Source organism: Sporisorium graminicola, chromosome SGRAM_3, assembly GCF_005498985.1.
Source record: "Sporisorium graminicola strain CBS 10092 chromosome SGRAM_3, whole genome shotgun sequence".
Taxonomy (NCBI): domain Eukaryota; kingdom Fungi; phylum Basidiomycota; class Ustilaginomycetes; order Ustilaginales; family Ustilaginaceae; genus Sporisorium; species Sporisorium graminicola.
Window position 1 is genome coordinate 332,975 of NC_043733.1, and position 26,843 is coordinate 359,817.

Consider the following 26,843-nt stretch of genomic DNA (forward strand, 5'->3'; position numbering starts at 1 on the left):
CAGCTGCCAACGCATTCAGCTCGCTTCGAGACCTTTTTGGCCCTTTAGTCTTTACGACGGTCACTTCCTTGCAGCCGTACAGCATCAGGATCTCGTTCTCCATTTCCACCAAGGAATCACTTATTCGAACCGCTTTCTGCATCAACACGCTCTCGATCTCTCACTGAACAATGAAGATCCTCTTCATCTGCACTGCCTTCAACTCTCTAGCCCAGGTAAGTTTTCATCGCCCCGGATGTTTCCTCTGAACTCCCACCTCTGCCGTCCCACCCCAGTCCGCCTCCGTAAGCAGCTCCGCACTGCAGCACGGCAGATCGGCAGCATACATCTTGCAATTCATCGTCCCCCACGTCATTTTCTGGCGCAATCTTATTTCATCTCGCTGACACTTCTGGTGGCTTGCCTTGTGCCTTCTCTTCTTGCAGCGAACGGCGCTGGTGCTCAGACAGAAGGGGCATGCGGTCACAGTAGAATATGCCCTGTCCCCCGAAGTCATGCTCGAGGCCGCCGAGCTCGCACAGCCGGACCTCATCATCTGCCCCTTCCTCACCAAGCGCGTCCCACCTAAGGTCTACAACACATGGATGACACTCATCGTCCACCCTGGTCCTCCTGGCGATGCGGGTCCGTCTGCGATCGATTGGTGCCTCATCGGTGACATGGGCGAGCTCGAGGATGCTGATCAGCAGCTGGCGCTCATCGATGCTAAGCATACCGCCAAGAACGCTAGATCCACCATGCGCAGCCATTGGGGAGTTACAGTCTTGCAAGCCATCGAAGCGTTCGATGCGGGTCCTGTCTGGGCGTTTGATCAGTTTGAGCTCGGTGAGAGCAACGCTGCCATGTCCAAGAGCGACCTCTATCGTGGTCCTGTTACGCGCGCGGCGGTAAATGCCGTGCTTGCGGCTGTAGACCGGATCACGATCGCCGCCGTGCAACAATCCAGAGACGCTGGCATCGCTTCGTACCTGCCCGTGAGCGCGTCGCTCGTGGCACCGTCTCAGTTCCGCACTCAGTGCGTCTCGCGCGGAGTACCCTTCCTCGGTGGGCGGACCCACGATCGCCCCCTACTGCGTGCTTCACAGCGCGACTTTTTCGCACTCCTCCCCACCGGTCCTCCTGGCAGCAGCAGCAGCAGCTCCAAGCCACGCCTGTCCGCCGACGCCGTTCTCCAGCGCATCCGCAGTGCCGACTCTCAGCCCGGCATGCTGTCCAACCTGTTTGGCACCCCGCTCTTCCTTTACAACGCCCACGTGCAGCGCGACCCGCTGCCGCCCGCTGTGGCTGCCAGGCAGGCGGCGCTCAACCAGGCAGGGACCGTACTGGCCACTCGCGAAGGGGCGGTGCTCGTCGATGTCGGCGCTGATCTGCCGCTCTGGATCGGCCACCTGCGTCAACCTAAAGCCAAAGCGGACAAGTTCCTGCACCCGAAGCTGCCCGCGGTGATGGCATTGCTCTCGATGCCCGAGACCGCAGCAAAGCTCAGCCTGCTCGATGCGAGCAAGGTCCCCGAGTGGAGTGCTACGCGTGGATTTGGAAGTGACCCCGCGCAGCCGTGGAAGCACCGCCCAGGCACGTATCAGCAGGTGTGGGTCGACGTAGAATCCAGCCCAAAGACGCACGCATCGATCGCCTACGTGCATGCCGACTTTTACAACGGTGCCTTCTCCACCACCCAATGCGAGATCCTGCTAGAGGCAATCCAGTGGACGCTCAAGCTTCCCAACCTCAAGGCCGTTGTCATGCTCGGTGGTCCCGGCTACTTTTCTAACGGTATTGCGCTCAACGTCATCGAAGGCTCCCCCGACGCTTCTGCGGAGGGATGGGCCAACATCAACGCCATCGACGACTGCGTGCAGGCACTTCTCGCTCCCAAGGGCGTGGTAACGTTCTCGGCGATGCGTGGCAACGCGGCTGCGGGCGGGCTGGCCATGGCGACTGCGGCCGATTTTGTCATCTGTGCCGAGTCGGCGGTGCTCAACCCGCATTACCGCGGGTTGGGACTGTTTGGCTCCGAGTGGCATACGTATTCGTGGTACGAGCGATGTGGTGCGCGTGTTGCTGCGCAGTTTGCGAGGGAGATGCTGCCAATGAGCTCGCTCGAGGCTAAGCAGATTGGATTGGTTGACTATGTGGTGGACAATGCCGGTATGAGCGGCGAGGAGCTGCTCGCATCTATCAAGGAGCTGGTCAACGAGGTGATGGATGCCAACGTCGATGCAGCAGCCAGCTCTGGCCTGAGCATCGTTACTTCTCGTGCGCCGTGGACGCGATCGCTGCGACCGGACTCCGCCGACACAGCCCAGTCGACCTTGCTTTCGGACCAAATCTTGCGCAACAAGACACGCTATCTCGCGTACATCTTCTCCGAAGGAACACACAGCGCTGCAACCACCACCCGGTCGCTAACCCTGGAACAACATTTCCAACGCTACCGAAAGCACGAGCTGGATCAGATGACGCTCGACTTTTTCCACCCGCATCGCAACCTGCGATTCGCCAGCCGCTGCACTGGATTCGTGCGCAAACTCGTGCCCACTGCGACGCCCGTGCGGTTTGCGTTGCACCGTCGATACGTCAACGGCGAGTGGTCTGCGAAGACAGCTCAGACCGCGCCCGCTCAGCTGGATGAGGAGGAGAAGGACGAGTTCGATGGCCTGCAGGGATATCCTGCTTCTGCTGCGGTGGCTCGCCTGCCGAGCGTGCGTCCGGAATACGTGCCGCACAGTGCCGAGATCTCAAGGACGGTGCGCGCGCACAGTGTGGGGCAAGATACGCTCGTTTCGGAGGCAGGCAGTGCGCTTACTCCCGGTGGCAACGATAGCCAGAGGAGCTCGACGTCGACTGCGCCCACCACGCCACGCGAGGGAAGTCCCAAGCATGTCTTGTCGCTTGGCGACGAGGAGGCGCAACGCGTCGAGATTGAGGCGGAACAGTTGCGAGTGCAGCGTGTCGTGCCTCGTGAAGGTCTGTTGGGCAACGACGGTGCTGTCAAGCGAGGACCGACGGTGATTTCGTTTGTCGCGGCTGGCAAGAACGAGGCTGTTGCTGGAGGCAAAGCACGTGGCGTGACGACGACGATGCCTGAACGTGGATCGTCGATCAAGAATGCTGCTGTGCCTGCTAGCAGAGGAAGCGTTCCAGCTTCGCCTGCCAAGGAAGTTGGTGACAAGAAGTCACCGAACAAGATCCAGCGCTTCTTCCTCTCGCTCGGTCGCAAGAGCCGAGCCAACCTTCAGAGCGACCCTGAAGCGTCTGCTTTCGTCGTTGTCCCCGCCGCCGCTGCCGTACCAAAGCCCGCTGCCGTTCCGATCGCACCCGCTGCTTTCCAGCCTGCTGAACCCGCTCCACTGCCGGCGACTGCGGCCCGCAGCGAAACAGAGACGCGTCAACGCCGTCGCTCGTCGATCTCGGACGTCTTCTCGATGCTGCAAACTGCCAACCGCCCAGCCTCACAAGGCGGAGGTGCAAGTCAAGACTCCTCGACCGCATCCGCCACCAAGGCAGAACGTCGTCGCTCGTGGCGGCCCACCTCCTCTCCGTCGTCCTCTGCCTCGCTTGCATCCGATCGCGACCCCTCTGCCTCGCCAAACAAATCCCTTCCCCCAACCCCGGGCAGCAAATCCAACGGGTTCCAGCCCAACATGACCGCCACGCCCAAGATCGTCGAGGAAGCGGCGTTTGTCAGCGCTGCGCTCAGCGTCGAGTCGCCCGAGGAGCCCGAGGCCGGCGCGTGCCTGTGGAGCTGCTACTACTCGGAGGATGGCGTCAAGCACCAGCGCAATAGTGCGCCCGTGCTGGCCGCTGTGCAGCCCGCTGTTCCCGCTGTTCCCGCTGCTTGAGCTCTCGAGCTTTTGTGTTTTAGTCGCCTGTTCCTGTCGATGCCTTTTTGGCTTTTGTTTCCGATTCTGCAATGATATGGGGTCTTGTTCCGACATTTCTGTTGTGCTTGCCACGTGTAGGTGAGCCAGGTGCGGGCAGATGAGAGCGGCTCTATCGGGTCTGGTCGGCGCGAGGCCGTGCTGATTTGGCCGTCCGTCGTTGCTTGACAGTGCTATGTAGACGCGAGATCCTATGGCGGCAGGCGTAAGCGAGGCGACCGAAACTCGACGTGGGGGGCAACGGCAGATTAATGTATGGCAGCGACGAATTTCGCCGAAAGCAGCGGAAAGCGCGCGTGCATGCGATGCTCTGCAGGACGACAGGCAGAAAGCGCGGCTGAACTTCGCTTTGCACAGACCATACGTCTCGATTCGGGTACCTGCTACTCACCACTTCCAGCAGCTCTTAGTAGGCTCAAGACTTGGCTCACTGACAGAAAGTATGGGAATGAGAAATCTTTGATGAGAGACGCTGAGAGGACAGGACGGCTGTGTGGAGCTTGCTGCGTCGCGCCACGGAAGAGCGCGTAAAGAAAATCATTTTTTGGCTCGGAGAAATTCAGTTCGTTGCATCGCAACCGCCCACGTCCAGAACATGTTTTTTTTTTTTTGAATAAAGCGGAGTCCCCACAATGAAAACCCCAACCGTCTGCAAAAGCGCTCATCACATGGCGGAGTTGCGTCTCGCTCGTCCTCATTGGCCGTGATCACACCCGACACAGTCATCGCACAGGAGTACCGTTCCGACCTCTTCCATTTGCCTCTGTGCTGAGCGCCACTGAGTGAGGCATAGGGACGAAGCTTTAGAAAGCGTGAGTACTTTTTTGGGGGGCGGCGAGTCGCGTGGACCAATAGGAAGCTAGCCGAGGTGTGGGCGACCGGAGTCGTACACCGTTGTGGACCGTCGTACACCGTTGAACAGTACACCCCTGGTTCAAGTGCCGGTTGCCCCTGCGGCTAAGTACGGGAGCGACGGGGTGCGAGCGAGACCAGAGGGTCCGCATCGGTCGTGTCATTGTACCTTTTTGCATGCTTCCCCGCGAGAAATCCCCACGCTGGTATTTGGGAGCCCCGCGTTTCAACCCCTCACTACTCAAGCATGGATGGGACGTATAAGAGGCTGCCCTTCCGGCTACGGGCAACCTCTCCTCTCTCTTCTCTCCATCTCCATCTTACGCCATTACTATCATCCCGAGGATTCCAAGGCGTGACATCCACCTGCTTGCTCGAAACCCTTCACTTCTCTTCCTTTTCCTCCGTCTTGACGTTTGTCATTCACTATGGTCGAAAAGCTCGACAAGGATCTCGTGGCAGATCCACAACTGCCATACAACGCGCATCAGGACACTCAAGATGCCCTCTCGATCAACGAGATTTCACTCGTCGCCGCGCCCGTGGCAGCACTCGACCCCAACTCAGAAGAGTACAAACAGCTCGAAAGACGGCTTGTCCGCAAGATTGACTTGCGTTTGATGCCAATCCTAGTCCTATTATACATCCTAAATTACCTCGATCGTAACAGCATTACGACCGCTCGAGACTCCGGCCTGGTAAAGGACCTGAAGCTCGAGGATCAAGAGTACCAAACCGCCATCAGTATCCTCTTTGTCGGCTACATCACCTTCCAGATCCCGTCCAACATGCTCATGACCAAGCTCGGCCGACCCTCGCTCTACATCCCGACGTTTGTTGCGCTTTGGGGCATCGTCTCGGGCTGCACCGCTGCTACCACGGGTTACCACTCGCTGCTCGCCGTCCGCATCTGCTTGGGCTTTGTCGAGTCTGCGTTTTTCCCCGGTGCGTTGGCGCTGCTGGGCTATTTCTACAAAAAGGAAGAGATGGCCACACGCACGGCGATCCTCTTCTCGGGCAGCATTATCAGCAATGCCTTCTCGGGGTTGATCTCGGCGGGCATCTTGAGCGGGATGGAGGGCAAGGCGGGACTGCCAGCGTGGAAGTGGCTGTTTATCCTGGAAGGATGTGTGACGGTGGTGGTGGCGGGGATTGCCGTGTTCATTTTGCCTGATATGCCGGGCAACTCCAAGTTCTTGTCGCCGGAGGAGAGGCAGATGGCGGTGAATCGGTTGTCGGTCAATGCGGGAACGACGTTGTCGCCGAACGATGAGGAGGGGTCGCCGATGCAGGGCTTCTTGATGGCGGTCAAGGATATCAAGGTTTGGGTGTTGGCGTTTATGCTCACGGCAGTCACTGTTGGTAAGTTGTCGTCGCTGTTTTCTCAGGCCTTTGGATCAGATGTGCTGACTCAATATGTTTCCTCTGTTTGATGTGACTGGCAGGTGTGGGCTTCAACCAGTTCTTCCCGACCATCGTCGGCTCGCTCGGGTACTCGCACACGGTGACGTTGCTGCTCACGGCGCCGATCTGGTTCTTCGCCTTCATCGCGTGTCTCGTCAACGGCCTCCACTCGGACCGCGTCCAAGAGCGTACACTGCACATTATCGTTCCCCTCGTATTCGGTATCGTAGGGTTCATCATTGCCTCGACCACCACCAGCCTAGGCGCACGCTTCTTTGCCCTCTTCATCGAAGCATCGTCGTACGCGGGGTACACGTGTGTGCTCGGCTGGATCGCTCCCTCCATCCCCACGCCCAAGTACAAGAAGGCAATCGCGCTCGCCCTAATCAATGCCTTCTCACAGCTCGGCAACATCTCGGCGAGCTACGTATGGCCCAAGAAGTGGGGCCCCAAGTACTGGCAAAGCAACACGATCAGCTCGGCTATGTTTGTCGCGTGCATCGTGCTTGTGCTGCTGCACAGGACCATGTTGAACATGGAGAATAAGGAGCTGGATAGGATCAAGGAGGAGTTGCTCAGCCGCGGAGGGGCAAGGGAGGCAGATGAGGACGTGAAGGCTGAGGCCAAGGTGGATCCGGAATCGCAAGTGGTGGTGGACGCCAAGTCGAAGAAGCAGTTGACTCGGATTGCGATGGCGAAGAGCTCGTTCCGGTACATGTTGTAGTCGCTGTTCTCTTCTAACCAGCCCCTCCTGTATTGCAATGTAATGAGCGTCCCACAGTGTCTGCAGGGTGTTCGAGTTGCGAGTGGCAGGACATGAGAGAGGGTGACAGGCGGGGTTGAATCGGTGGTGAGCTGTCCAACTGCGAGCCTCGCCAGGATCGGAGCGAGAATGCCCGATATGATTTTCTCCACTTTCGAACACCAACACAAGCTGAAATAGCCAACCTTCTTATTCTTTCACATCCATCAATCGCTTGGACCCGCTTGGCTTCGTTGCTCGCCCAGTCATGCCAGTGTATGGCCACCGCATCACACACATATAGCGCTTTGATCGCTCCGACGTTGTCAGTCCCTGCAGGTTCGTCCTGCTACAGCAACGGCAGCGGCAGCGGCGGCGGCGGCCATGTCGCTCGACCTGGATTGGAGTCTTTTGGACGAGCAACTCTCCGATCGATTTCTCGAGACCATCAATCGCGCCCTCGACAACTCCTCCACCAAACGACCATCATTCCTGGGTGATATCCGCTTCGAAAACCTCCAGTTCGGCTCGGATCCACCGGACGTAGCCATACGGTCGATTACAGATATCTGGCCCGACTTTGTTTCGATTGACGACCCGCCCGTGCGTCGGCGTGGAGCACGACAGGCAACACCGGCAAGCAATGCGACGACGCTGGTCGAGTCGCCCACCGAGACGTTTGCGCCTCAACTTCAAGCGGAGCTGCCGTTGAGAACGTATACGCAATTTGACGATGCGGCACCGCCGAATCGGATCCACGGCCCGCCGAGCGTTGTTTCGGCGAGCGTAGCGGGGAGTATGCCTGCGACACCGGCTGCAGGACTGGGAGGTACCGGAGGGTACTATCAGCAGTGGTCGGCAGCTCTCGCGTCGAGAGGGATTCGAGCGGCAGGGCTAGGAGGAGCAACGCCTTCGTTGCCGCAAGCACAAGTGACGAGCCCGGTCGACTCGGTACCTCCCTCTCCTGGTTACTTCCAACTGTGGCAGCACCACCAGCAGCAGCATCCGCTTGCAGGACCTGCGTCCGGGTACCTAGCAAATGCTTCGAGACAGACGAGCTTCGACGCCTCGTCCTTCCGTGGCGGTGGTGGCCCAGGCCCTCAAAGCAGCGTCAGCCAGATCGGTGTCAAACGCGACAGCAACAGCTTACACCCGCCTTATGGCTTCAACGGTCGATCTGCATTCCGTGGTACACCAGCAGCATCCTCGCGCTCGCCTTCGGGCCAGATCTCGCCGGGCGAGGAACGCGAAGTCGCACCACCCTCGCCTTCGTCGTCGTCCTCGCAACTGCCCTCGTTGCAGATGCGACTCTCGCTCGTCTGGCCAACGACGACGTTCCGACTGACCATCACCACGAGCTTGCTGATCAACTATCCGAGCCCAGCATTCATGTCGCTGCCACTGACGCTTTCGGTGACAGGATTCGTCATGCGGGCCGGCCTCATCGTTGCACTGGAGGGTGAGCATCAGCGTGCACATGTCTGCCTTGTGGAGGAAGAGGACGACGAAGAAGATGCTCAGCAAGAGTCGACCGCAGCACCGGCAGGAGTGGCAGGCACAGGAGGGAAGAACATCAACAGTCCAGGAATGAACATCCTGCCTCAAGTGACATTCGAAAGCGAAGTGGGCGAGCACGAAAAGCATGTTTTGAAGAACGTCGGCAAGGTCGAGAAGTTCATCACCGAGGTGATACGCAAAGGGTTGCAGGATGAGCTGGTGTATCCGAACTACTATACGATTGACCTGCCTAACTCGAAAGGGAGGAGCGCCTAATGTCAAGAGCAATGCGAACAGTTCACAGGGAAGCTACACGTTTCGAGTGACGTGCAAATGATTTTTTCGTGGCCGGTCGGGGAAGGAGCGATGTGCGTCAAGGATATAGCTGTGTGAGGAGGCGATTGATGAGGTCGTGATCGACGAGAGTGTGGCAGATTGATGTCGGTGGCTGTGAAGGTGGATGTGATAGATTTTGAGTCTGGCAGTAGTCCGTCGAGATAGCGAGTTGGGTGAGAGAGCAAGTGCGGAAGCCTGAATGTGCGGATAGCAAAGAGGGGTGCAAGAACTATACAGCTCGGTTCGCTGGCCCCTCTGTATAACTAGCAACGGATGGTAGTACCCTCATTTCGTCACCATCGACGCACAGCTTCTCCCATAGCTCTTTAGACTCTCAAGAACATGAGATCTTCGTCCAGTTCTTGGCCTCCTCCGACGCCATCCAAACGGTGATGTTGGCGACCACGAAACTCCGCTTCTACACACATTGGTATCCCTCGAAATCTCTGCGCTACAATCTCAAGGATTGCTGCAACGCTAACCCCACTGACAAGACATGGGTGCAATTCCGTTGCCTCGTTCCGGAAGACCAGCTTTACAACATGCTTCACGCCATCCAGGCCTTCCGTGGCGGAAAATGGTTTGTGTAGCATTGGCATACTGTAGATTGTGTCGACACCACCAGGCAATCAGCCACCCATCCCCAATCGGCCGAAAGATTTGCGCAGTGAAGCAACGAAAAATATCAGATAAGGCTTTAAGATAGAGCTGCGAATTTGGACCAACCACAACCGAGCAATTTGGCTTTCCAGTCGCCGGCGAGTCCTTTGAACAGTCTCCGCTCAACGTCCCCTTCCTGTCCATCCGCAAGCATTACAAGTCCAAACATCGAGAAGCACACCCGACAAGTTGCCTCACCATCGAGACGATTCGTTGACTGTGGTCACAGCTGCAGAGTATTTTCACGGCCTCACCAGAAGCAAGATCCGGAGTTTAGCTGCAAAAAAATTGTCATATCCGAGGAGCACCAGAGACTAAGAAAAAAAAACAAAATTCATTTTAGGCTCTGATGCTGCTGCTGCTGCCCCCGTGGTGAAACTTTTGCTAGGTGGAGCCGAGAGCAGGATACTTCACTCGTCCTCTGCTGCTGCCCAGCCTTGCACTTTTCGGTAACCAAAAACCAAGAAACGAAGGCGAGAGTAATCGGCCTTGAGTGATTTGCCACAATCTGCGCAAGACAGGCAAACCTAGGACTCGAAGGCGCTGCGTTTCACCGCACGCCAACGCCAGAAGAGTCACCAAAACTTGCTTTGCAGAGAGGAAAGAAAAACAGCCGTTGCCCCGGACGCTTGGCCTCAGTCGCAGCAAATTCACCGTTGACCAATTTAGGAAAACATTCGGCTGCGCTTCGCTGTCTTCGCTTCCCGCTCTATCACCATCACCTTTCATACCCTCGCCCGCCGACTCCTTTCGCTGTCGCACGACCTTCGCCCACCATCTACGACTGGCTCCCTCACCGTTATCACCTATTGCATAGCCAGTCTGCGTCTGCTCCTGCATACCGTACGTGTTAGAGCCATTCACAGCATTAGCCTGTAGCAACTCGCTCTCAGCACCCCTCGACAAGAGTCTATACACTGCAATCATGTCTCCCCCCGTAGCTACCGACGCTTCCTTCTCGCACACCTCAAACGGCGTGGTTTCGTCCACAGCTGTCGATCCTTCCGGCACGGTTCTCGTCATTGGCTCCATGACCTCTGCTCAGAGCGGCGCATACCAAAAGGCGGTCGAGGCCTACTCGGGCCGTCAAGTGGAAATGCACATGGTAGACCGTCTCACGGACGGCGCCACATCGCTCAGTCCCAGCACATACCCGCTTGCCCACCTGGCTGTGCACTATGCCGATGCCTCGTCGCCAGTATTGCTCTCGAGCCTGCACTCGGCTCTGCAGCCGAATGGCAAGATCGTTATCGAAGCAGGCGAGCTTGTCGATGCCACTACTGCTCAAAGGGTCAAAGCCGAGCTGACGATTGCTGGCTTCACCAACGTTCAGTCTGATGTGGCTACGGGTGTCGTCACTGCGTCCAAGCCCACATCCGCTTCCGCCTCTTTTTCGATCGGATCCTCTTCCGGCACAAGTTCGGCGCTTCCGCTGCGAAGGAAGCTCGGCGGAGGTGCCGGCGCCTCGGCCAGCGCCAAGAAGTCGCTCTGGGCCACCCAACCCGCCTCGGCCAACGACCTGATCGACCAATCCTCTCTGCTGCGCGACGCCGATTTCATCGCCTCCACCGCCGTCAAGCGTCCCGACTGCGACGTGGCCACGGGCCAGAGCAAGAAGAAAAAGGCATGCAAAGGGTGCACCTGCGGTCTGCGCGAGCTGCAGGAGGAGGAGGAACGCACTACAAATGCCAATGTGGTTCAGCTGGATACCGAGGACATGGACATGCCTGGAGCCGAGCCGTCCGAGGGTGGGAAGAGGACAGAGGTGACGGAGACTATCATCGGCAAAGATGGCAAGCCAAAGACGATCAAGCGGATTCAGGTGGATACCAAGGGCGCTACGAGCTCGTGTGGAAGCTGTTTCCTCGGCGACGCGTTCCGGTGTTCCAGCTGTCCCTATCTGGGACTGCCTGCGTTCGAGCCGGGCCAGAAGGTCGAGATTCCTGTGGGCATGGACGACGACATCTGAGCGCGCACAGGTGAGCAAGATGTGACTGTTGTACATTCAATAATGCATTTCATTATGTTTTTACCTTGCGGTGTTGTTTGAGGGCAGCGACTGTTGTTTGTGAGCGTGACAAGGCTGTGAACAGAACATGCATTGGTAGGCAGCCGAGCAGGTCCGTGGTAGGCGAGCGTCTCTGGTGCCTTGCCTTCGGCTCTTCCGAGCAGACCATCGCCGGGTTTTATTCGCTGGTTCGCCCATCTGCCTCTGCCACACACACACACACACACACACACACACATGTGCACTTTCTCACACCCACGACACATTCGACCAGCACGGAAAACGAGGGTATCAAAGAGCAATTGGCAATCGCAATCAGAAAGCGCCCTTTCTGCGTCTTCCAGTGTATCTGCTATCGAGCGGCACGTCCTCCTTGCCCCTCTTTTTGTTGAGCTCCTTCTTCCTCACGATGTACTCCTTTGCGGTCTCGCCGCTACGCTTCTTGCCCTTCTTGCCGCCCTTCCTGTCGCGATCCAGTCGGCGCTTCTCGTACTTGACCGCGTTGGTGCCTGCCGCCTCAACACCGTCTTCGTGCTCGTGCGTCAACCCCTGGGGCAGCAGCTGCTTGCTCGTCTGCCCGTTGGGACCGACCATCATCTCGCCACCCACCCACAGCACCAGGTAGAACTTCTTGGCCTTTTTCGAGTTGGGATAGTCGACCACCAGGCCGCCTCCGAACCCGGCGCGCGTGGCGAACTGCATGATGAACTTGACCTGGTCGTCGGATTCCGGGTAGAACTGGAACACGGCGCGCGAGCCGCGGGAGAGGGATGAGTAGAGTGTGGTGAAAAACGACATGAGACGCTGGGCAGGGTTGTGCGAGGTGGCGTCTGCGTTGCAGAGCCATTGGAGCACCGAAATTGAGATGGCGCCGTCAAAGGATCCGGCTCGGAACCCGCACCCTTGACCTGCGTCAGCGAGCAGCAGATCACCTTCTGTTTCCTTTTCGAGAGCAACTTCGAGCATGGACGGAGAGATGTCGAAGCCAATCCATTCGTGACCGTGTTCCGTAATGATTTCGCCGGAGAGTCCGGAGCCGCAGCCGATATCCAGCAAAAGAGCCGGCTTGCGGTGCTCCGGAAGCATAAGCAACTCGATAGCTCGCTCGGTCATTTCAGCTTGAATCATCTGCACTCGTGTGCTGTAAGCGGAGAAAAGAAAGGTCAGCGATGAAGAGAGATGTGAGGGAAAGGTTGGGAGAGGGAATGCTCACTTTGCTGTGTACTTTGACGCCTCGGTGTCATTGTAGAAGATCTCTGGCGGCGCCAGATGCTCGGGCCGCGACATGGTGTTGAGACGGGGTTTACCTCGAGGATCGTGTCGAGAGATGCGATGACAGAGTGGTGAGGCCGCAGATCCTGATTGCCGGCTTGCGAGCGTGGAGAGGTGGTGCAGTGTTGTCAGGAGAGAGCGAAAGAGCTTGGCTTTTTGATGGTGTTCTTCTCAAAAATTTCAGTGAAATGCACCGAAATCCGAGCTCAGGGTCTTTTGCCTGGCATCAAGCCGGCCGAAAACTTCTTCCTGTGGCAGGCACAGTGTGGAGGCATGACGCGCTAAACAAAAGCGAGACCTGCTGTCCGAGACAAGCGCAAGAACAAAGCACGACTGCACGCTTACATACAACAGCAACGCAAAGTTGAGTCGAGGCTACAGCTAGATGCTTTCAACCGACCAAGTACATCTTCCATATCACCTTGAACGACGAACGAGAACAGCAGCATTTAGACTTGTTGTCCTGCTACTCTATCACCAGCAGAGGAGTAGAAGCCGAGAGAAGGGTAAGATTCGAGGGAGAGAGAGAGGGAGATGGCAATTCCTCTGATGCCTTTCTAGATATACACTCATCATGGTGCTCTCGATGACGCGGGCAGTCCGCGCTTCAAGCGCATCACGCTCCATACCGACTTCTTCTTCAGTTGCACCCGCCGCAACAAGTCGATTCACGACGCTGCACGCACGATGTCGTTCTACACTATCGCGACAGCTGCCACCTTCAACAACACCTTCACGCACCGCCTCTGCTTCATCATCTCGCGGGCTAGCTTCCTTCGTCGGGCCCTCATCTTCTCCCCCACCAGAGCCCAATGCTCTGCAAGTCACAGATCCTCTTCTCATCTACCGCGCCAAAGTAGCCCGCGGAGAGCTCGAAGAAGACGAGGAACAGCTGCGAGCGCTCATCGAGCTACGCAAAATCAACCGAACCCTGCGCGACTATGTGCCACCGGCACACCTGCTCGGTATCCTTCAGGATGATTCACAGTCCGCGTCCTCCACCGCTCTCGCTTCCTCCGTCGATTTGCGCTTACGCCCAGGAGCACGGGAGCTTCACGACACGCCTTCCTCGGAAACGAAAACTTCTGGCGAGAATATCGGCGAACTCGTGAAATGGCTCAGTGAAAGCGAAGGCCTCGCCGAACTAGGCACACCAAAAGGGTTGCTCATCACAGGCACACCAGGGACAGGAAAGAGCATGGTCATGGACATCTTCTACGATTCCTTGCCGACCAAATTCAAGTTCAGACGACACTACCACCACCTCCTGCTCGACCTGTATCGCATCATCTGGGAAGAGGCCGAACGTCGACGTATCCAGGTGCGACAGGGAACTCCACGTGCCACGGCAACCCCGGAGATTGGGACAGGTGCTGTATGGACCCGCGACTCTACGGCTGCGAACAAAGCTTCGGCGTGGAGAAGGGCTCTGCGCGGCATGCCGTTCTTCCGCCCCGACTCGCTCGCCGACGAAGGCGACAACCGGCTGCAGTATATCCCAGGGCCAGATGGCGATGTGGTCAAGACGACGCTGCCTTTACATGCCGCTGCGCACCTATTCTTGAACCATGGTCACATTTTGCTGTTTGACGAGATCCAGCTGGTCGATGTTGCCAGTGCTGGCCTGTTGAGGCGCACGCTCGAAGCGTACTGGAGGCTAGGGGGCGTCGTGATTGGAACGAGCAATCGCATTCCGAAGGATCTGTATGCCAGCAACGTGCAGAGGGCACAATTGACGCAGTTTTTGGAGATTTTGCAAGAGCGATGTCCCAATCACGAGATGAGGAGGAGTCGAGATTTCAGAAGGCAGCCGTTCTACCGTCAAGAATGGCTCGATCGCAACGAGAACCAAGACGATGCCGAAGAGCAGGCACAGGACAGGAGCAGCGGTGCGCAATCAAGCTCCGACGCAGCGCAAACATCGTACTTCCTGCGCAGCGAGGCGGACAAGTACGACAAGCTGGTTGCCGACGTCATTGGTGGCCGTGCCTCTGTTCCTGCGACGCTCAACGTGTATGGACGAAAATTTCACGTTCCGCGCTCGATCGCTGCTACAAACTCGCTGCCGAGCGTGTGTCACTTCACCTTCTCCGAGCTGTGCGACTCGCCCTTAGGCCCCGCGGACTACCTCACGCTCGCTTCGACGTACCACACTCTCATCCTTGAAGGCGTACCCCAGATGACGCTGATGCAGAAGAACCAAGCTCGTCGAATGATCACGTTGCTCGACGCGGTGTACGAGGCAGGATGTCGGCTTGTCGTGTTGGCAGATGCCGGGCCGGACGACTTGTTCTTCCCGGATGCGGAGGGGGCGGCTCGACATGCAGCGCGTGGACCTGCGGCTGGGCCCGGCGATGTCCGTCCCGAATTGCAGTACGTCCAAGACGGGACGATGGAAGACATCATCGACATGTCGACAAAGGGTGGGCGGTCGCCATTCCTCACCCCGCCGCCTGGGGAGGTCTACCCGGAAGAAGAGCAGATGGCGCGACGCAAAGCGGCCGAACGCGTCGACTTCAGCCGCGACGAGTTCATGACCGAATCGCTCATCATGGCCGAAACCCTCTCCGAAGCCATGCAAGACACCGAAGAGGGCTTCCGGCCCAACATCTCGGCCTACTCGTCCGACCGTCCCTCCCGCTCTCCCGCCAACGCCTCCACCCGGAAAGACGACAAGGCCGGCTTCAAGCACCTGGCGATCTTCAGTGGCGAGGACGAACGCTTTTCATACCAGAGAGCGGTGTCGAGGCTCTTCGAGATGTCGCACCCGGACTGGATGCGGCGAAAAGGCTGGCGGCCATTTTTGGCGAAGGAGATGGGTGCGTGGGCCGGGACGTCGCACCAGCAGGAAGAGCAGGTGGCGGAGGCGGAGGCAGTGGGCAAGGTGGTGGTGGCGAACGAGCTGAATGAAGCACATCAGCATTTGGAGCGTGCTGAGAGTGCGGCGAGTGCGACCGCGGTAGCGGCAGCGACGGCAGAGGGTTCGTCGGCGGATTCGCCGTCGCGGTTCGTGGACCCGAGCGGAGACTTTGCTGAGGAGGCGTCGTACGAGACGGCATCTTTCCCTGGGCGCAGGAGTGCGCAGATGAAGCTCGAAAGGGAGATCGAGGGGTGGGCTGCCAAACAGCAGCAACAGTCGCAGCAAGATGCTGGAGGCAGGAAAAAGTACGAAGCGGCGGACTTTTCACCCGGGCCGATCGGCAAGAAGCGCAACCGCGACCAGGGCCCGCCCGTCTTGTCAGAAGCACACGTCTGGGGTGTTCGAGAGGACTGGGGCAAGAAAGCAGGTGTCTGGGGTAAAGGATCTTCTGTTTTCGCCGACACCTCTGCTTCATCCTCACGACGTCCCAGTACCACACCACTGCCTTCTTCTGGTCGGAGTGTGAGCGAGGGCGGTCGGCGCAAGTTGTCCACCTCGCCACTGCGTAGCGCACGGGTGCTGGACCACTATTCGACGCTGCAGGTGGGCCGCGGCGCGACACAGGCACAGATCAAGGCACAGTTTTACAAGTTGTCCAAGGAGCTGCATCCGGACGTGAATCCGTCCGAGGATGCAAAGCGGCGGTTTCAGGAGGTGAGCGAGGCGTATGCCACGTTGGGGAGTGCGGCGAATCGCAGGGTATACGACCGGCAGTCTCAGGCGTCGTCTTCGTCTTCGAGAGCGTACGGCGATAATGTCGGCGGTGGGGGTGGTGCGGGAGCGTACTACTACAATGCAGACGACAACGCCAACCGCCGAGCACGCGCGACGTATGCGTGGGACTACCAGCGTCGGCGCCGCTCGCAGGAGCAGTCGCAGTACAACACCGCCACGGGCACCGGGATGGGGAGACAGACGCACTCGTCGATCTTCAACAACAACGACGGCTCGGCGTCTGGCGCGGAGAGGAGCGCGTTCGAGACGCTGGCGGCGCAGCAGCGCGCGCGCGAGGCGCGCAACAGGGCTCGCCAGATGGGCTCCCAGGCGAGCACGATGGAGCAGAGAGCATACCAGGCCGACGTGGCCAACCCGCTGGTGAGGTTCGGACAGGTCGTCGTGATGCTGTATCTGGTGTACAAGGCCGGCACGATGTTTGTGGGCACTCAGCAGCAGGAGAGGAAGGGGGTCGCCAGGAGGTCCTGAGCCATTGCATGCGGGTAACTTAGATGCAAGGTGGGAGAGGTGACGCAATAACTTAGACATGAATGTAGACTGCTTTTGCAACGATGCATCGTGTGCGTGTGTGTGTGCGTTTGAAAGATGATTCGATTGCTAGATGGCCATAACTAAGTGAACACGACAGAAGGCCGTGGTCCTATCCTCCGTGCATCTCCGCTGCTCTACCCTTTGACCGTGGCCGTTCGCTCTATCGTCAGTTCAGGCGCTTGGCGCCCATCCCTGTGCCCCTGTGCTCGGAGCTCGCGTGCCCCTCGGCGCCGCCGGCCTTCTCATCCTGACCGTCCGGCATGATGAGCAGCAGCACAACCGGGATGGCGTAGTACCAGTACTTCTGCACAAACGTCTTCTCGGGTGGCGGGACCTGGATGGTGCCGTCCTCGTTGGTGGGGGCGGCCTGCTTCAAGGTTGGCTTGCCGGCGGTGGGGGGTGCGGATGACGTGACGTGGAGCGTGGTTGCGAACCTGAGGTGCTCGGCGTCGGATGAGGGGGCAGGAGGAGGAGTGGATTTGGGCGAACGCGAGCGGCGCGAGAGCTGACGCTGGCGCTGTTTGCGTTGTTCTTCTTTGTACTGGTTGTACTTGTGTGCGGAGGGGGTGGGGCAGGAGGATGAGTCAAGGGCGATGTCGAGCACGCGGTAATGCAGGCCCACGACTTGTTGCTTTCGCAAGGTGAGCGAGAGCTCGTCGTCGATCGTGGGTAGGTCTGGGTGGCTTTGGCGCAGGTGGCACAGGCGCACCGACGTCCATAGCCCTTGTTCCTCCACTTTGCCCTCGTCCGCCGCGGGAGAGAGTGCGACCTGGTAGAACAGCTCGCCGCCCTGTGGTGACGCCGCCTGCTCGTGCAGCAACTTCACCTCTTCCGAGGCAAGCACATCCGTGTACGATGTAGTGGCGTTGTCGAGCAGATCAATCGTCCCGCGCACCGTCCATTCCGGTGAGGTGGAGAAGGACGACACTCTGTGTAGGACGCTGTATGTGGTCGCCGTGGCGAGGGGGAGTGACGAGATTGCCAGCAGGCTGAGGAGCGTGCGAGACTTCATCGTCGAATGAGATCCGATCGAAGCGGCCGAGAGATGCTGTTACAAATGTGCGAGGTGCTGCGAGTTCCCTTGAGCTCTGAGGTTGTCGTTCCGTTACAAATGAGTGTGGTTCGACTGTGAGGAGGTATACGACAGAAGAAAGGTGTGCCGAAGACGAGATGGAGAACAATCATCCCGCGCGCTGAGACTGCCCAAAAGCGAAGAACGAAAGGGACGTGCGTCCGTACCAATTGCATTTTCGCGATTTGTTTGCGTCAGCAATCACACATTTCACTGAAAGTTCTCCTCGTTGTTCTGCTTACGGCTTCTCTTCGTTGCCCGAGGACGATGCTACCACGCACAAGACTCGACATATGGACGCGCATCGACTATAAGCAGGAGTTTGGACCTTGACAAAAAAGAAAGTAGTGACAGTGAGTAGTCTACAGAGAAGTGTTCTGCTTGGAACGGCTCCGGAACAGCACAAAGATGGACTGCCACAAGGCAAACGGCGATGATGAAAGACTCTACATAACGATGCAACAGCAGCCGCTCTTTTCCACGTCGTCATCGCCGCGATGCCTGGCGCTAGCTTCCTTCCTCGTCACTCCGACTGCTGCTGATGCCGTTGCTGCGCGGGAATCTGCCGCGAAAGAAGGGTGCGAGGCAGCCTGCAACGCTTCAGGAGGTCGATCAAATGTCTTCATCGGAACGCTTTCGACTGCCTCTTGCTGTCCGTGCTGCTGATACGACCGTGTAGAGAGCTGGCTGCGACGACTGCTGGCTCTCGATCGAGATCTTTCGCTAATAGCTTCGGCATCCCTCGGGCTGAGATTGCTGCTTTCAGGGTGTAATGCTGGTGCTGCTGGACCGGACGTCAATGTCTGTCCGTCGTCTTCGTCCTCTTCCACCATCTTCTTTTGCTGCGCGTCCTGCTCGTCTTGCAGCTTCTTGGCCCTCTGCATCGCAATCACGTCGCTTCGACTGAGCGGCAAGCCATTCTTGTCCCACGTATCGATCAGCCCTTCGTAACGACTAAGCCTCCCCTCCTTGCCCGCCCTCAAGAACTGTTCCTGCTGCAACTTGCGCGCCACCGTCGGAATGATCTCATCTTCCCAGCTGTTAACGCTCTTGCTGCCGGGAGAACCGCCAAATTCGTTGGCAGAGGTCTCTCCGAATTCACCAAACGCGGGAGGAGCAGAAGATTCGCGTAGATAGCGAGACTGGTCGGACTTTGAGAGAGAGCGGAATGCGTCGGGTTGAATGTTGCGCTTGCGCATGCTAGGGGACGATGTCGACAACGGCGACGAGGGATCCATGTCTTGGTGCGCCCTCAAGAGCTTGGCTGTTGGCGAGGGCGTGGCGCCCAAAGGTCCAAACTCTTCCATCAGTTTGGGATCCATTGCAGCGGCGGCGGCAGCCGCTTTGCGACGCGAAAGGGAATCGCTGCGCTGATGGCCGTTTGCGTTCGCATTTCTCGAGGTACTACCATTCGACGGAGTGGACTGCGTTGCATCGAGGGCTGACTGATTCTGAGCGCGTCTAGAAGCGGCGGTGATAGCAGCGTAATCTGGATCGATGGCGTCCAAGCTCGGTCGCATGGGAGTTGACTGTGTGCGCAGCCTCGTTCTTTCAAACGAGGTTAAGCTCGGTGCCGGACCACCAGCCACAGCCACAGCCTCGCCTTCAGGTACAGCGTCGGTACTGCTTTCGACCTCTTGTCTCGACCCATATGCTGTTGTGTCAGTGGACAACATGAGCGAGTCTCTGGTTGCCTGATTCTGCTGTTGTAGCTGGTTCGCTTTCTTGCGCGCTGCAATCTGCCTGGCCTTTTCCCTCGCCTTTGCTGTCGCATCATTGGACGGCACAGAGTGTCCCCCCGCACTACCGCCGCCTTGCGACTCGGACACGTCAAAAGGAAAGCTGGTCGACACGACATCTCCCGACCGCTGTCTTGACGGCGCTCGCACTGACACAAAGCGATTGTGATACTGATCGATCGAAGACTCGCGCTGGTGGTGGTGGTGGACGACTTCGCGCGACATTCTGCGTTCTTGAGCAGCACGAGGATCGCGACGATCGTTGGGATCGGCTCGCGAACGTGTCCACCCGAGATCGCTGTCCTCGATGCGACTGATGCGTTTGGTGAGGTCCTTGGATTCAGCTTCGAGCTTCTTGCGCAGAGCGGGGACCACTTGGTCGTCCCAAGGAATGTTGGATTGAGGCGGTGGAGGCACGGACGAAGGACCCCATTCGTCTGGGATGCGATTGGACTCGTTGGTGTCTTGTCGGCTCGAGAGAGGAACGCGCACGCTGCGCGAGAGCGGAAGGGTTGCTGCTGCCATGGTACCGTGATCTCCCGAATGCATATCTGCGCGCCGGAGGTCGTTCGAGTGGCTGTTGGCTATGAGCGAATCCTATCGACTGTTTTGTTGATTTGATTGTCAACTTTCATCTTTCGGTCTGCTTCCTCCTGAAGTGGCCGTCTGTTCTGACCACCCTTGCGCGACAGATGGCCCGATGGAGTCCTACTTCGACCTGAGTACTCTCGACTTAGCGCCAGCTACCAGGTGGCGACTGCGCCAAACGAGCTGTTGCAGCTGTGCTTCGCCCTGCAATGCCGCTTTGCTGATCAAGTTCGGGCCTAGTCGACGCTAACTGAAGAGCTCTCCCGCACTGGCCTGGGTGCTGAGTCGAAGGATCGTCGGCGCTTCCGTGTCGAAATGTCCTCCCGATTATCGGCGTCGTCAATCGAAAGGCTGAGGGGCTGTATGTGATGAAGGAAGAGCGAGGTCAGGCCGCCTATTGCACGTCAAGAGCCTCGAATGAAATATGCGGGATCGGTGTGGTTGCGGTGGCTGCACCGCCCACGCAGAAAAACACACACAGGGGCAGAGCAGCAACAACTCCGCTTTCCCTCTCCCTCCGACTCTTCGTGTGATTTTCCAGAGGGGGAATACTACAAAAAATGAAACAAACAAAAGATGCACGGTCCCCGTCACCGCGCTTCTTCTCCTTCTCTCACTTTGCTGCAGCGCGTGTGCCGGTGCGGGTGTATGCAATACGCTGTTGTGGTTCAAAGCGTTTCGGGATCTGAAACATGCACTTGTCCCGAAACAGCCACTTTTTCATCTTGCTTCTTCCACACTTGTCCAAATGACTGTCTATTCTTTGGTACAGTGCGCTAAAATCTCCCTCTCCGATCAAGTCTTCACGCTTGGGCGTCATCTCATCTTCCATCCTAATCGACAGCAGCAGTCTCTTCAGTGCAAACACCCCGCCTGCGACAGACATTTCTGAATAAAATGTGGGGGAACGAGAGTGTGGCTGGAATAGATACTCAACAGCGAGAGCGTGATAGAATGACAGAGTGACTAGGTCGGATAACAGCAAAAGACAGAGACGATGGAAGCGCCAAGAAGGGAAAGATGCATACACAAGAGCCCCCTTAGGCAAGCAGACCCACACCAAGGCCAAACACAACCGAAGCCACGGTTCCAACAACAGCGGCGGTGCTGCCCTTGGTCAACCCCGAGGCGCTGTTGTTCTTGCCGTTGCTGCCGCTGGTGCCGGTGCTCGAGGCGCTGGAGAGCGTCGCGCTGGCCGATCCGGTCGCCGCCGTGGTCGACGAGCTGCTGGGGTCGGCGTTGGTGTTGGCCGTCACCTCCGCAGGCTGAGTGCCGTTGGGCTTTATCTCGAATGAGTTGGAAGTGTAGTACACTTGCGTGTGATCGAGCTCGTAGTTGCTGCTGTTGACAAGCAGCAAAGTGTACGTGCCGCTGGGGATGCGGTCGATGAAGATCTGCGATGTACCGTTGGCAGTCAAGAGAGCATTGCCGATTTGGAAGTTACCGTTGAGCTGGCTGTTGTTGGCATTCAGAAGCTGCACCGAAAAGTAGCTGGGATCCGACGAGTTGGCTGTTGGAGGCACACGAGAGTACAAGAGTTAGCAGGCAGTCCAGCAACAATGTCGCTAAGTATTGCAAAACGTACCTTTCCAGTTCTATTGAGCGCATAGTCAAACGTGATCCAAGTGGTAAGAAACAGAAGAAGTCGCGATTAGCTATGTGCTGCGTGGCCAATGAGATAAACTCGTGTCGATGCTTCTACGTACCAAGGTGTTGGTGTAGTTGGTCACCCAGTATCCACCGTTGTTGTTGGGAAAGTTGATCTCGAAAGCCTGCGAGAGGCCAACGAACGAAGCGAGCACAGTGAATGCGGTAGCGATCTGCATGTTTTGCGGGTAGGGGTCAATGGCGGACTAGGGGGTCGAAAGAGAGGTGTGCCGTGGTAAGGAGGAGAAGGTGGTGGTGAGAAGAGGAAAAGGAAGAGGGGAAGAGATGAAACCACAGCAGTCCGGAAAAGGGAGGAGCCACTGGGAATGATGAGGTTGACCGACAACTTGGGGATCGACAGGGTCCTTTGTGATTCCGCTCTCACTCTCGACCCTTTTCCGGCTTCGGAGGTGCTCTGTAGCCATTCCTTGTAGCCAAGCAAGCGGACACAGCGGAGAGCGCATGGGCACACCGGTCGGTAGCGTGGGCGTACAGCTGCACAGCGGCAGCAGCAGCAGCAGCAGCAGCAACGGTTGTCGATTCACTTGGCGCACTCTAGCTCGTTTTTTATCTCGAACTTTCCACTCACTCCACCCGTTGTCTCGCTCTCTCTTGGCTTCATTTCGCATTGGGCCCCATTCGACCATCGACTTTCTCGAGCCTTCATTCCATTTCTCTCTCCTTGCAAACCTATCACGTAGGTTCTCAAGGTGCTCATAGAACACCACTCGGAGGATGTGAGACAAATTCACAACATGCTCTGACGAAAGCAGCCCATGCCACGCGAACATCGCGTCATGTCAGTTTATTTCCTTCCTTCTTTTTCTGCGTTCGACGTAACCCTTGCGCTCCTTCGCAGCTTAGCCGAGACAAAACGGATGTTGCTCTTGGCTCGCTCGCCTCGCTTCCAGTAACTCCACACGCCGACTTCTTTTCTTCCGATCCGAATGGCTAACAAAACATCTCCCGAACTAGACCTGCTTCTCATGATCAAGTTCAGATCAAGTTCACACCTGAGGGTTCTCCACAACAGGATGACTTTCGATGGCGATGCACCCTGTGTGTGAGCGGCTACTGGTGGTGCGGAGGTGCGCGCCGGGGCGACTGTGCGTGGTGCTGCCCAAACGTTGCCGGTGTACCCGGTGAGCCCATGGCGAACTGCATTTCGCCATAGACGCCCGTCGGAGCAGCTTGCGGCGTGTTGAAACCGACCAAGTTGGGCATTTGAGCATGGTGCGGACCAACAGTACTACCGGCGCTGCTCGATGGCGCTGAAGCCATGGCCGCACCGCCACTGCCGCCGATGTCGTCCAGAAACTTGGAAAAGTAATCGGTCCACGACAGATCTTCGAGTTGATGCTGCGCCGAGCCTGGATCATCGGTATAAAGCGGCATGATGCCGCGCGCATCGCCAAACGAGGCGGGATGGATGCCCGTCATCCGATCCAAGGCCCCGTCTGTTGCTGCAACCAGATGCGAACGAGGCGAAGCTGCGACGTCGCTTGGACGCATGTCTGCTATGTTGTTGCTGCCGCTGCCATCACCGTTGCCATTGCCACTGAGACCCGGCTGACCGCTGTTGCTGGCATGCATGCCTCCAGCCGTATTTCCTGCGCCACCGCTCATCATGAACTGTGCAAATGCGGCAGAAGTGATCTGCGTCTCGCTGACGTGGCTGCCTTCGCTCAGCGAGTTGCGACGAGGAGAGATGGGTGCGCTCGGGATGGGCGACCAGCTATGGATGTAGGAAGCTGCCGAGAGAGACTCATTGGCGAACCCAGCGCTGGCTGCGCCTCCTCCTGCCTCGCCAAGCTGCATGCTTGGGCGACGTTGTTCCAACCTTTCGTTCCTCGCTGCTGCTGCTAACCTGGCAGAGGGTGCCACATTTGCATCAGCACGAGGCTGCACCATTCCAGACAGCGGCTTTATGCCGAGCAGAGCCGGAGGAATAACACCGGACATGCGCTGGTCAGCTCGTACCAGCATCCGACTCACCCTCTCGCGCTGATCCGATGTCATGGTGTGCATGGAGCGCAGCGCAATGTCGCGCAAGATGCGATGGGCGCGACGGAAGAGGCGCGAAAAGAAGCGATCATCAAAGGCAGCAAAGATGCGCAGCGCCGATTCAATCAGGTCGTTGTCCTCGGCCAGCTTGTCCGCCTCGCGGCACTCGTGCCACACCGTGATCATGAACGTGGCCGTGCTCATGAAAGCCTGCTGAAAGATGAACACGAGGTCGCTCATGTGGTTGCCATCGTGCAGCGCAATCACGACGCGCAAGCACTCGCGCGCATGAAAGACGCACTGGGGATGAAGCATCTTGCGCAACGCGCTGTGCTCCAAAAAGGGCTTGAGAATGTAGAGACGAATGTCGTGCGTGCCACATTGCACCAGACCCGCTTGAAGACGGAAGGGGCTATCGATCGAGCGTAGATGCGCGGGTGTTTCGGCGACCCACTCTTCGAGCCTCTTGGACAGGATGACCATGTCCTTGTACTCGGGCATGGCTCTCTGCTTCGAGTGTGCCGGCAGCTTGCCGCGGCCCGTTCCGTCCTGCCGCCATCGCGGCGAGTAGAGGACGTGCACCACATCTTGCACAATGACATTGAGCTTGACCATGTGGATGAAGCCGCTCATGACGATGGGTTCGTCAGATGCGGAGCGGGCTGGCGGAGCAGGGATGGCCCCACCAGCCTCGTACTGGAAGAGCAGATCGTCGTCGATCTCGAGGGGCAGTTTGACGTCGCAGTCCGACAGCTTGAGGGCCAGCGGCCGGCCCATGTTGATCGAAAAGATGCAATCGAGGATGAAGGCGCCCCAAAACACGCGCCTGCGTAGCTCCTGCTCGTAGGGAGAAAAGCCGCGATAGGCTTTTTCTTGGTGAAGACCGATATCTTGAAGTGCGCGGATGGCCACGCCGAGGACAGTCCAACTCGCGCCGGGACCAATGGCGCCGTGCATAAAGGTCGCCGTGAGGATCATGACCTGGACATTGATCAGACTTGCTGCGTAGACCTGATGGTACAGACGACTCGCCGCGGCAAAGTGATCGCCTGCAGTGTCGGGATCACCCGAGGTCGCAAGCACGCGTGGATCGTTGGAGAAGCGCGAGGCGATAGCGAGGATGGTAAAGACAAAGCCTCGGAATGCGGAGTCCTTGTCAGCACGCCCAGTGGCCAGGTCACGTTCCAGCGATGGGCGATGGACGATAGGCATGAGTGGATGCAATTGCTGGAAGAAGACCTCGAACAAATCATCGATGAGATCGCGATCTGGAAGTGTGTAGCGTTCGAACCACTCTTCAGTGACGGCATCGTCTCGCCCGACTGCGACAGTGTTCTTGCGTCGAAGCAACTGGATCCACTCTTTCGAGTTGGTTGGATAGAGCGGGCGTGGCGCCGAGGCGGTCTTTACTTTGATTCCGATACTCGCTGTTTCGGGGGCCGTATTGGAGGCTGTAGGCAAGCTTGCATTGTTTGTGGCTTGTCGAATGCTTTGATGGCGATGCGTCTCGTAGCTGATGCCGGCGTGGTCAGTAGGATGATCAGAGGAACGATGCGAACCGGCTCCTGGACTAGGTGGACGGCTCTCGTCTGCGATGCTATGGAAGAGCGTCATGGCAGACGAGCGACCAAAATAGCGTGGTCGGCCATCCTCGACATCGGGCAAAAGAGCGTCTCTGTCTTCTCTCTTGGCAGCTTCTGCAGCGCTGCCAGCATTGTCGCCATTGTTGAAGGTTGCGTCGCCTTCCTCGGGGTCGCTCTCGCCGCGAGCGAATCGGACGGCCGAATGCGAGGGCAGATCGTTATCGTGGCGGGAATGCACAGAGTCTCGGTTGGCTGGATCATATGCGTGGCTGTCGTCGTCGTCGTCGCCCGTTTTGGCTGGATGAGAAGAGGTGTGTGCTTCAAGTGTTTGCCACGAATTTGCATTCTGCGGCGGTGCGCTCGATCCACTTGGCCCAGTGACATTGAGCTCGCCGCGTTCGAACTGCCGGGCGACATGTGGTGCTACCGAGCGGAGAGCGCTGAGAAGCGTTTCCACTTTGCTCTCTAGGATCTCGTACTTGCCTCTGGACCGATCGGCATCGCTGCTGAACGTACATCGGTAATTGTAGGCGGTGCAGTTGTTGCAGGTGTTGGTAGGGTTCGGAAGTCCCTCGCATTTGATCTTTTTGCGACGACATGTATCGCAGGCAACGACGACTCTTCTGCGCTTCTTCGTCTTTGGTTCCGACGGGCTTGGAGCGTCTTCGGCTTTCGATTTTGAGGTGGATGCAATGTTTGCGCGTTTGGTTTGTGATGCGTTTGAAGTGGCTGAAGGCGAATTGGCAGAGACATTGGTCCTTTCCGGTGATACTGCTGGACATGCTGACGTGGACGTTGTGGCAGCAACAGCAGTAGGAGAGTTCTCGAAAGAGAGACTCGATCGGCCGTTGCGCATCGAGACAAGCTCGAAGGCGACGTGCGTTTCGTCTTCGCTCTTGTATGCCATTTCGGATGTGAAAGCGGAGGTGAAAGCCACTTGACTTGCGGAAGTGGCGCCGATGGCTAAGGATGGGACAGCGAGATGACTACTGGTAGTAGCACGACATGGATGACGGCTGTTGTGGTTTCGCTCTTTGTGGGATCACCTGTCGGAAAAGTCGATTTGCGAATGAAGCGGTGACGGAACAATACCGTGAGGAGACCGAGGCTAGAGCGCTGCCGCACTTGTTTGATGACTACGTAGGACGCAGGGAATTCTGTGCACGTGGTGGGTGTTCTTAGCCTTGGCACATGGTGCAGCGCAGCAATGGCACTAAGCAGGGCACAAGGCAGATATGAAAGATGCGCGGCTGCCTCGTGCAGATACAGGTGCGGACGCGGATGCGGAAAAGGCGGGTCCGAGCTCGGCGTCGTCGCCGCAAAAAAGGGAGCGAAGAAGGAGTACCAACAAAACAGATGGTAGAAGGGTGAA

At 57.7% G+C, this 26,843-nt stretch overlaps 10 protein-coding genes across 10 annotated transcripts; 5 read left to right on the plus strand and 5 right to left on the minus strand.

Annotated features, from left to right (window-relative positions):
• Positions 1-170: 170 nt before the first annotated feature.
• On the plus strand, positions 171-3,842 carry EX895_004343 (uncharacterized protein; the record flags this gene model as incomplete). Its single annotated transcript, XM_029884938.1, has 2 exons — positions 171-215; positions 426-3,842. The coding sequence occupies 2 exons, from the start codon at positions 171-173 to the stop codon at positions 3,840-3,842; spliced, it is 3,462 nt and encodes a 1,153-aa protein (XP_029738688.1).
• Positions 3,843-5,161: 1,319 nt separating this feature from the next.
• On the plus strand, positions 5,162-6,861 carry EX895_004344 (uncharacterized protein; the record flags this gene model as incomplete). Its single annotated transcript, XM_029884939.1, has 2 exons — positions 5,162-6,095; positions 6,179-6,861. 2 exons carry the CDS (start codon positions 5,162-5,164, stop codon positions 6,859-6,861), a joined length of 1,617 nt encoding a protein of 538 aa, XP_029738689.1.
• Positions 6,862-7,263: 402 nt separating this feature from the next.
• Positions 7,264-8,652, plus strand: EX895_004345 (uncharacterized protein; the record flags this gene model as incomplete). The annotated part of the gene is made up of 1 exon (XM_029884940.1): positions 7,264-8,652. The coding sequence occupies one exon, from the start codon at positions 7,264-7,266 to the stop codon at positions 8,650-8,652; it is 1,389 nt and encodes a 462-aa protein (XP_029738690.1).
• A 1,645-nt stretch (positions 8,653-10,297) lies between these two features.
• EX895_004346 (uncharacterized protein) lies at positions 10,298-11,341 on the plus strand (the record flags this gene model as incomplete). Its single annotated transcript, XM_029884941.1, has 1 exon — positions 10,298-11,341. The coding sequence occupies one exon, from the start codon at positions 10,298-10,300 to the stop codon at positions 11,339-11,341; it is 1,044 nt and encodes a 347-aa protein (XP_029738691.1).
• Positions 11,342-11,695: 354 nt separating this feature from the next.
• On the minus strand, positions 11,696-12,667 carry EX895_004347 (uncharacterized protein; the record flags this gene model as incomplete). Its single annotated transcript, XM_029884942.1, has 2 exons — positions 11,696-12,521; positions 12,594-12,667. The coding sequence occupies 2 exons, from the start codon at positions 12,665-12,667 to the stop codon at positions 11,696-11,698; spliced, it is 900 nt and encodes a 299-aa protein (XP_029738692.1).
• Positions 12,668-13,226: 559 nt separating this feature from the next.
• On the plus strand, positions 13,227-16,775 carry EX895_004348 (uncharacterized protein; the record flags this gene model as incomplete). The annotated part of the gene is made up of 1 exon (XM_029884943.1): positions 13,227-16,775. The coding sequence occupies one exon, from the start codon at positions 13,227-13,229 to the stop codon at positions 16,773-16,775; it is 3,549 nt and encodes a 1,182-aa protein (XP_029738693.1).
• A 229-nt stretch (positions 16,776-17,004) lies between these two features.
• On the minus strand, positions 17,005-17,850 carry EX895_004349 (uncharacterized protein; the record flags this gene model as incomplete). Its single annotated transcript, XM_029884944.1, has 1 exon — positions 17,005-17,850. The coding sequence occupies one exon, from the start codon at positions 17,848-17,850 to the stop codon at positions 17,005-17,007; it is 846 nt and encodes a 281-aa protein (XP_029738694.1).
• Positions 17,851-18,356: 506 nt separating this feature from the next.
• Positions 18,357-20,174, minus strand: EX895_004350 (uncharacterized protein; the record flags this gene model as incomplete). Its single annotated transcript, XM_029884945.1, has 1 exon — positions 18,357-20,174. One exon carries the CDS (start codon positions 20,172-20,174, stop codon positions 18,357-18,359), a length of 1,818 nt encoding a protein of 605 aa, XP_029738695.1.
• Positions 20,175-21,277: 1,103 nt separating this feature from the next.
• Positions 21,278-22,063, minus strand: EX895_004351 (uncharacterized protein; the record flags this gene model as incomplete). Its single annotated transcript, XM_029884946.1, has 3 exons — positions 21,278-21,747; positions 21,823-21,832; positions 21,944-22,063. The coding sequence occupies 3 exons, from the start codon at positions 22,061-22,063 to the stop codon at positions 21,278-21,280; spliced, it is 600 nt and encodes a 199-aa protein (XP_029738696.1).
• An 892-nt stretch (positions 22,064-22,955) lies between these two features.
• EX895_004352 (uncharacterized protein) lies at positions 22,956-26,378 on the minus strand (the record flags this gene model as incomplete). The annotated part of the gene is made up of 1 exon (XM_029884947.1): positions 22,956-26,378. One exon carries the CDS (start codon positions 26,376-26,378, stop codon positions 22,956-22,958), a length of 3,423 nt encoding a protein of 1,140 aa, XP_029738697.1.
• Positions 26,379-26,843: the final 465 nt, after the last annotated feature.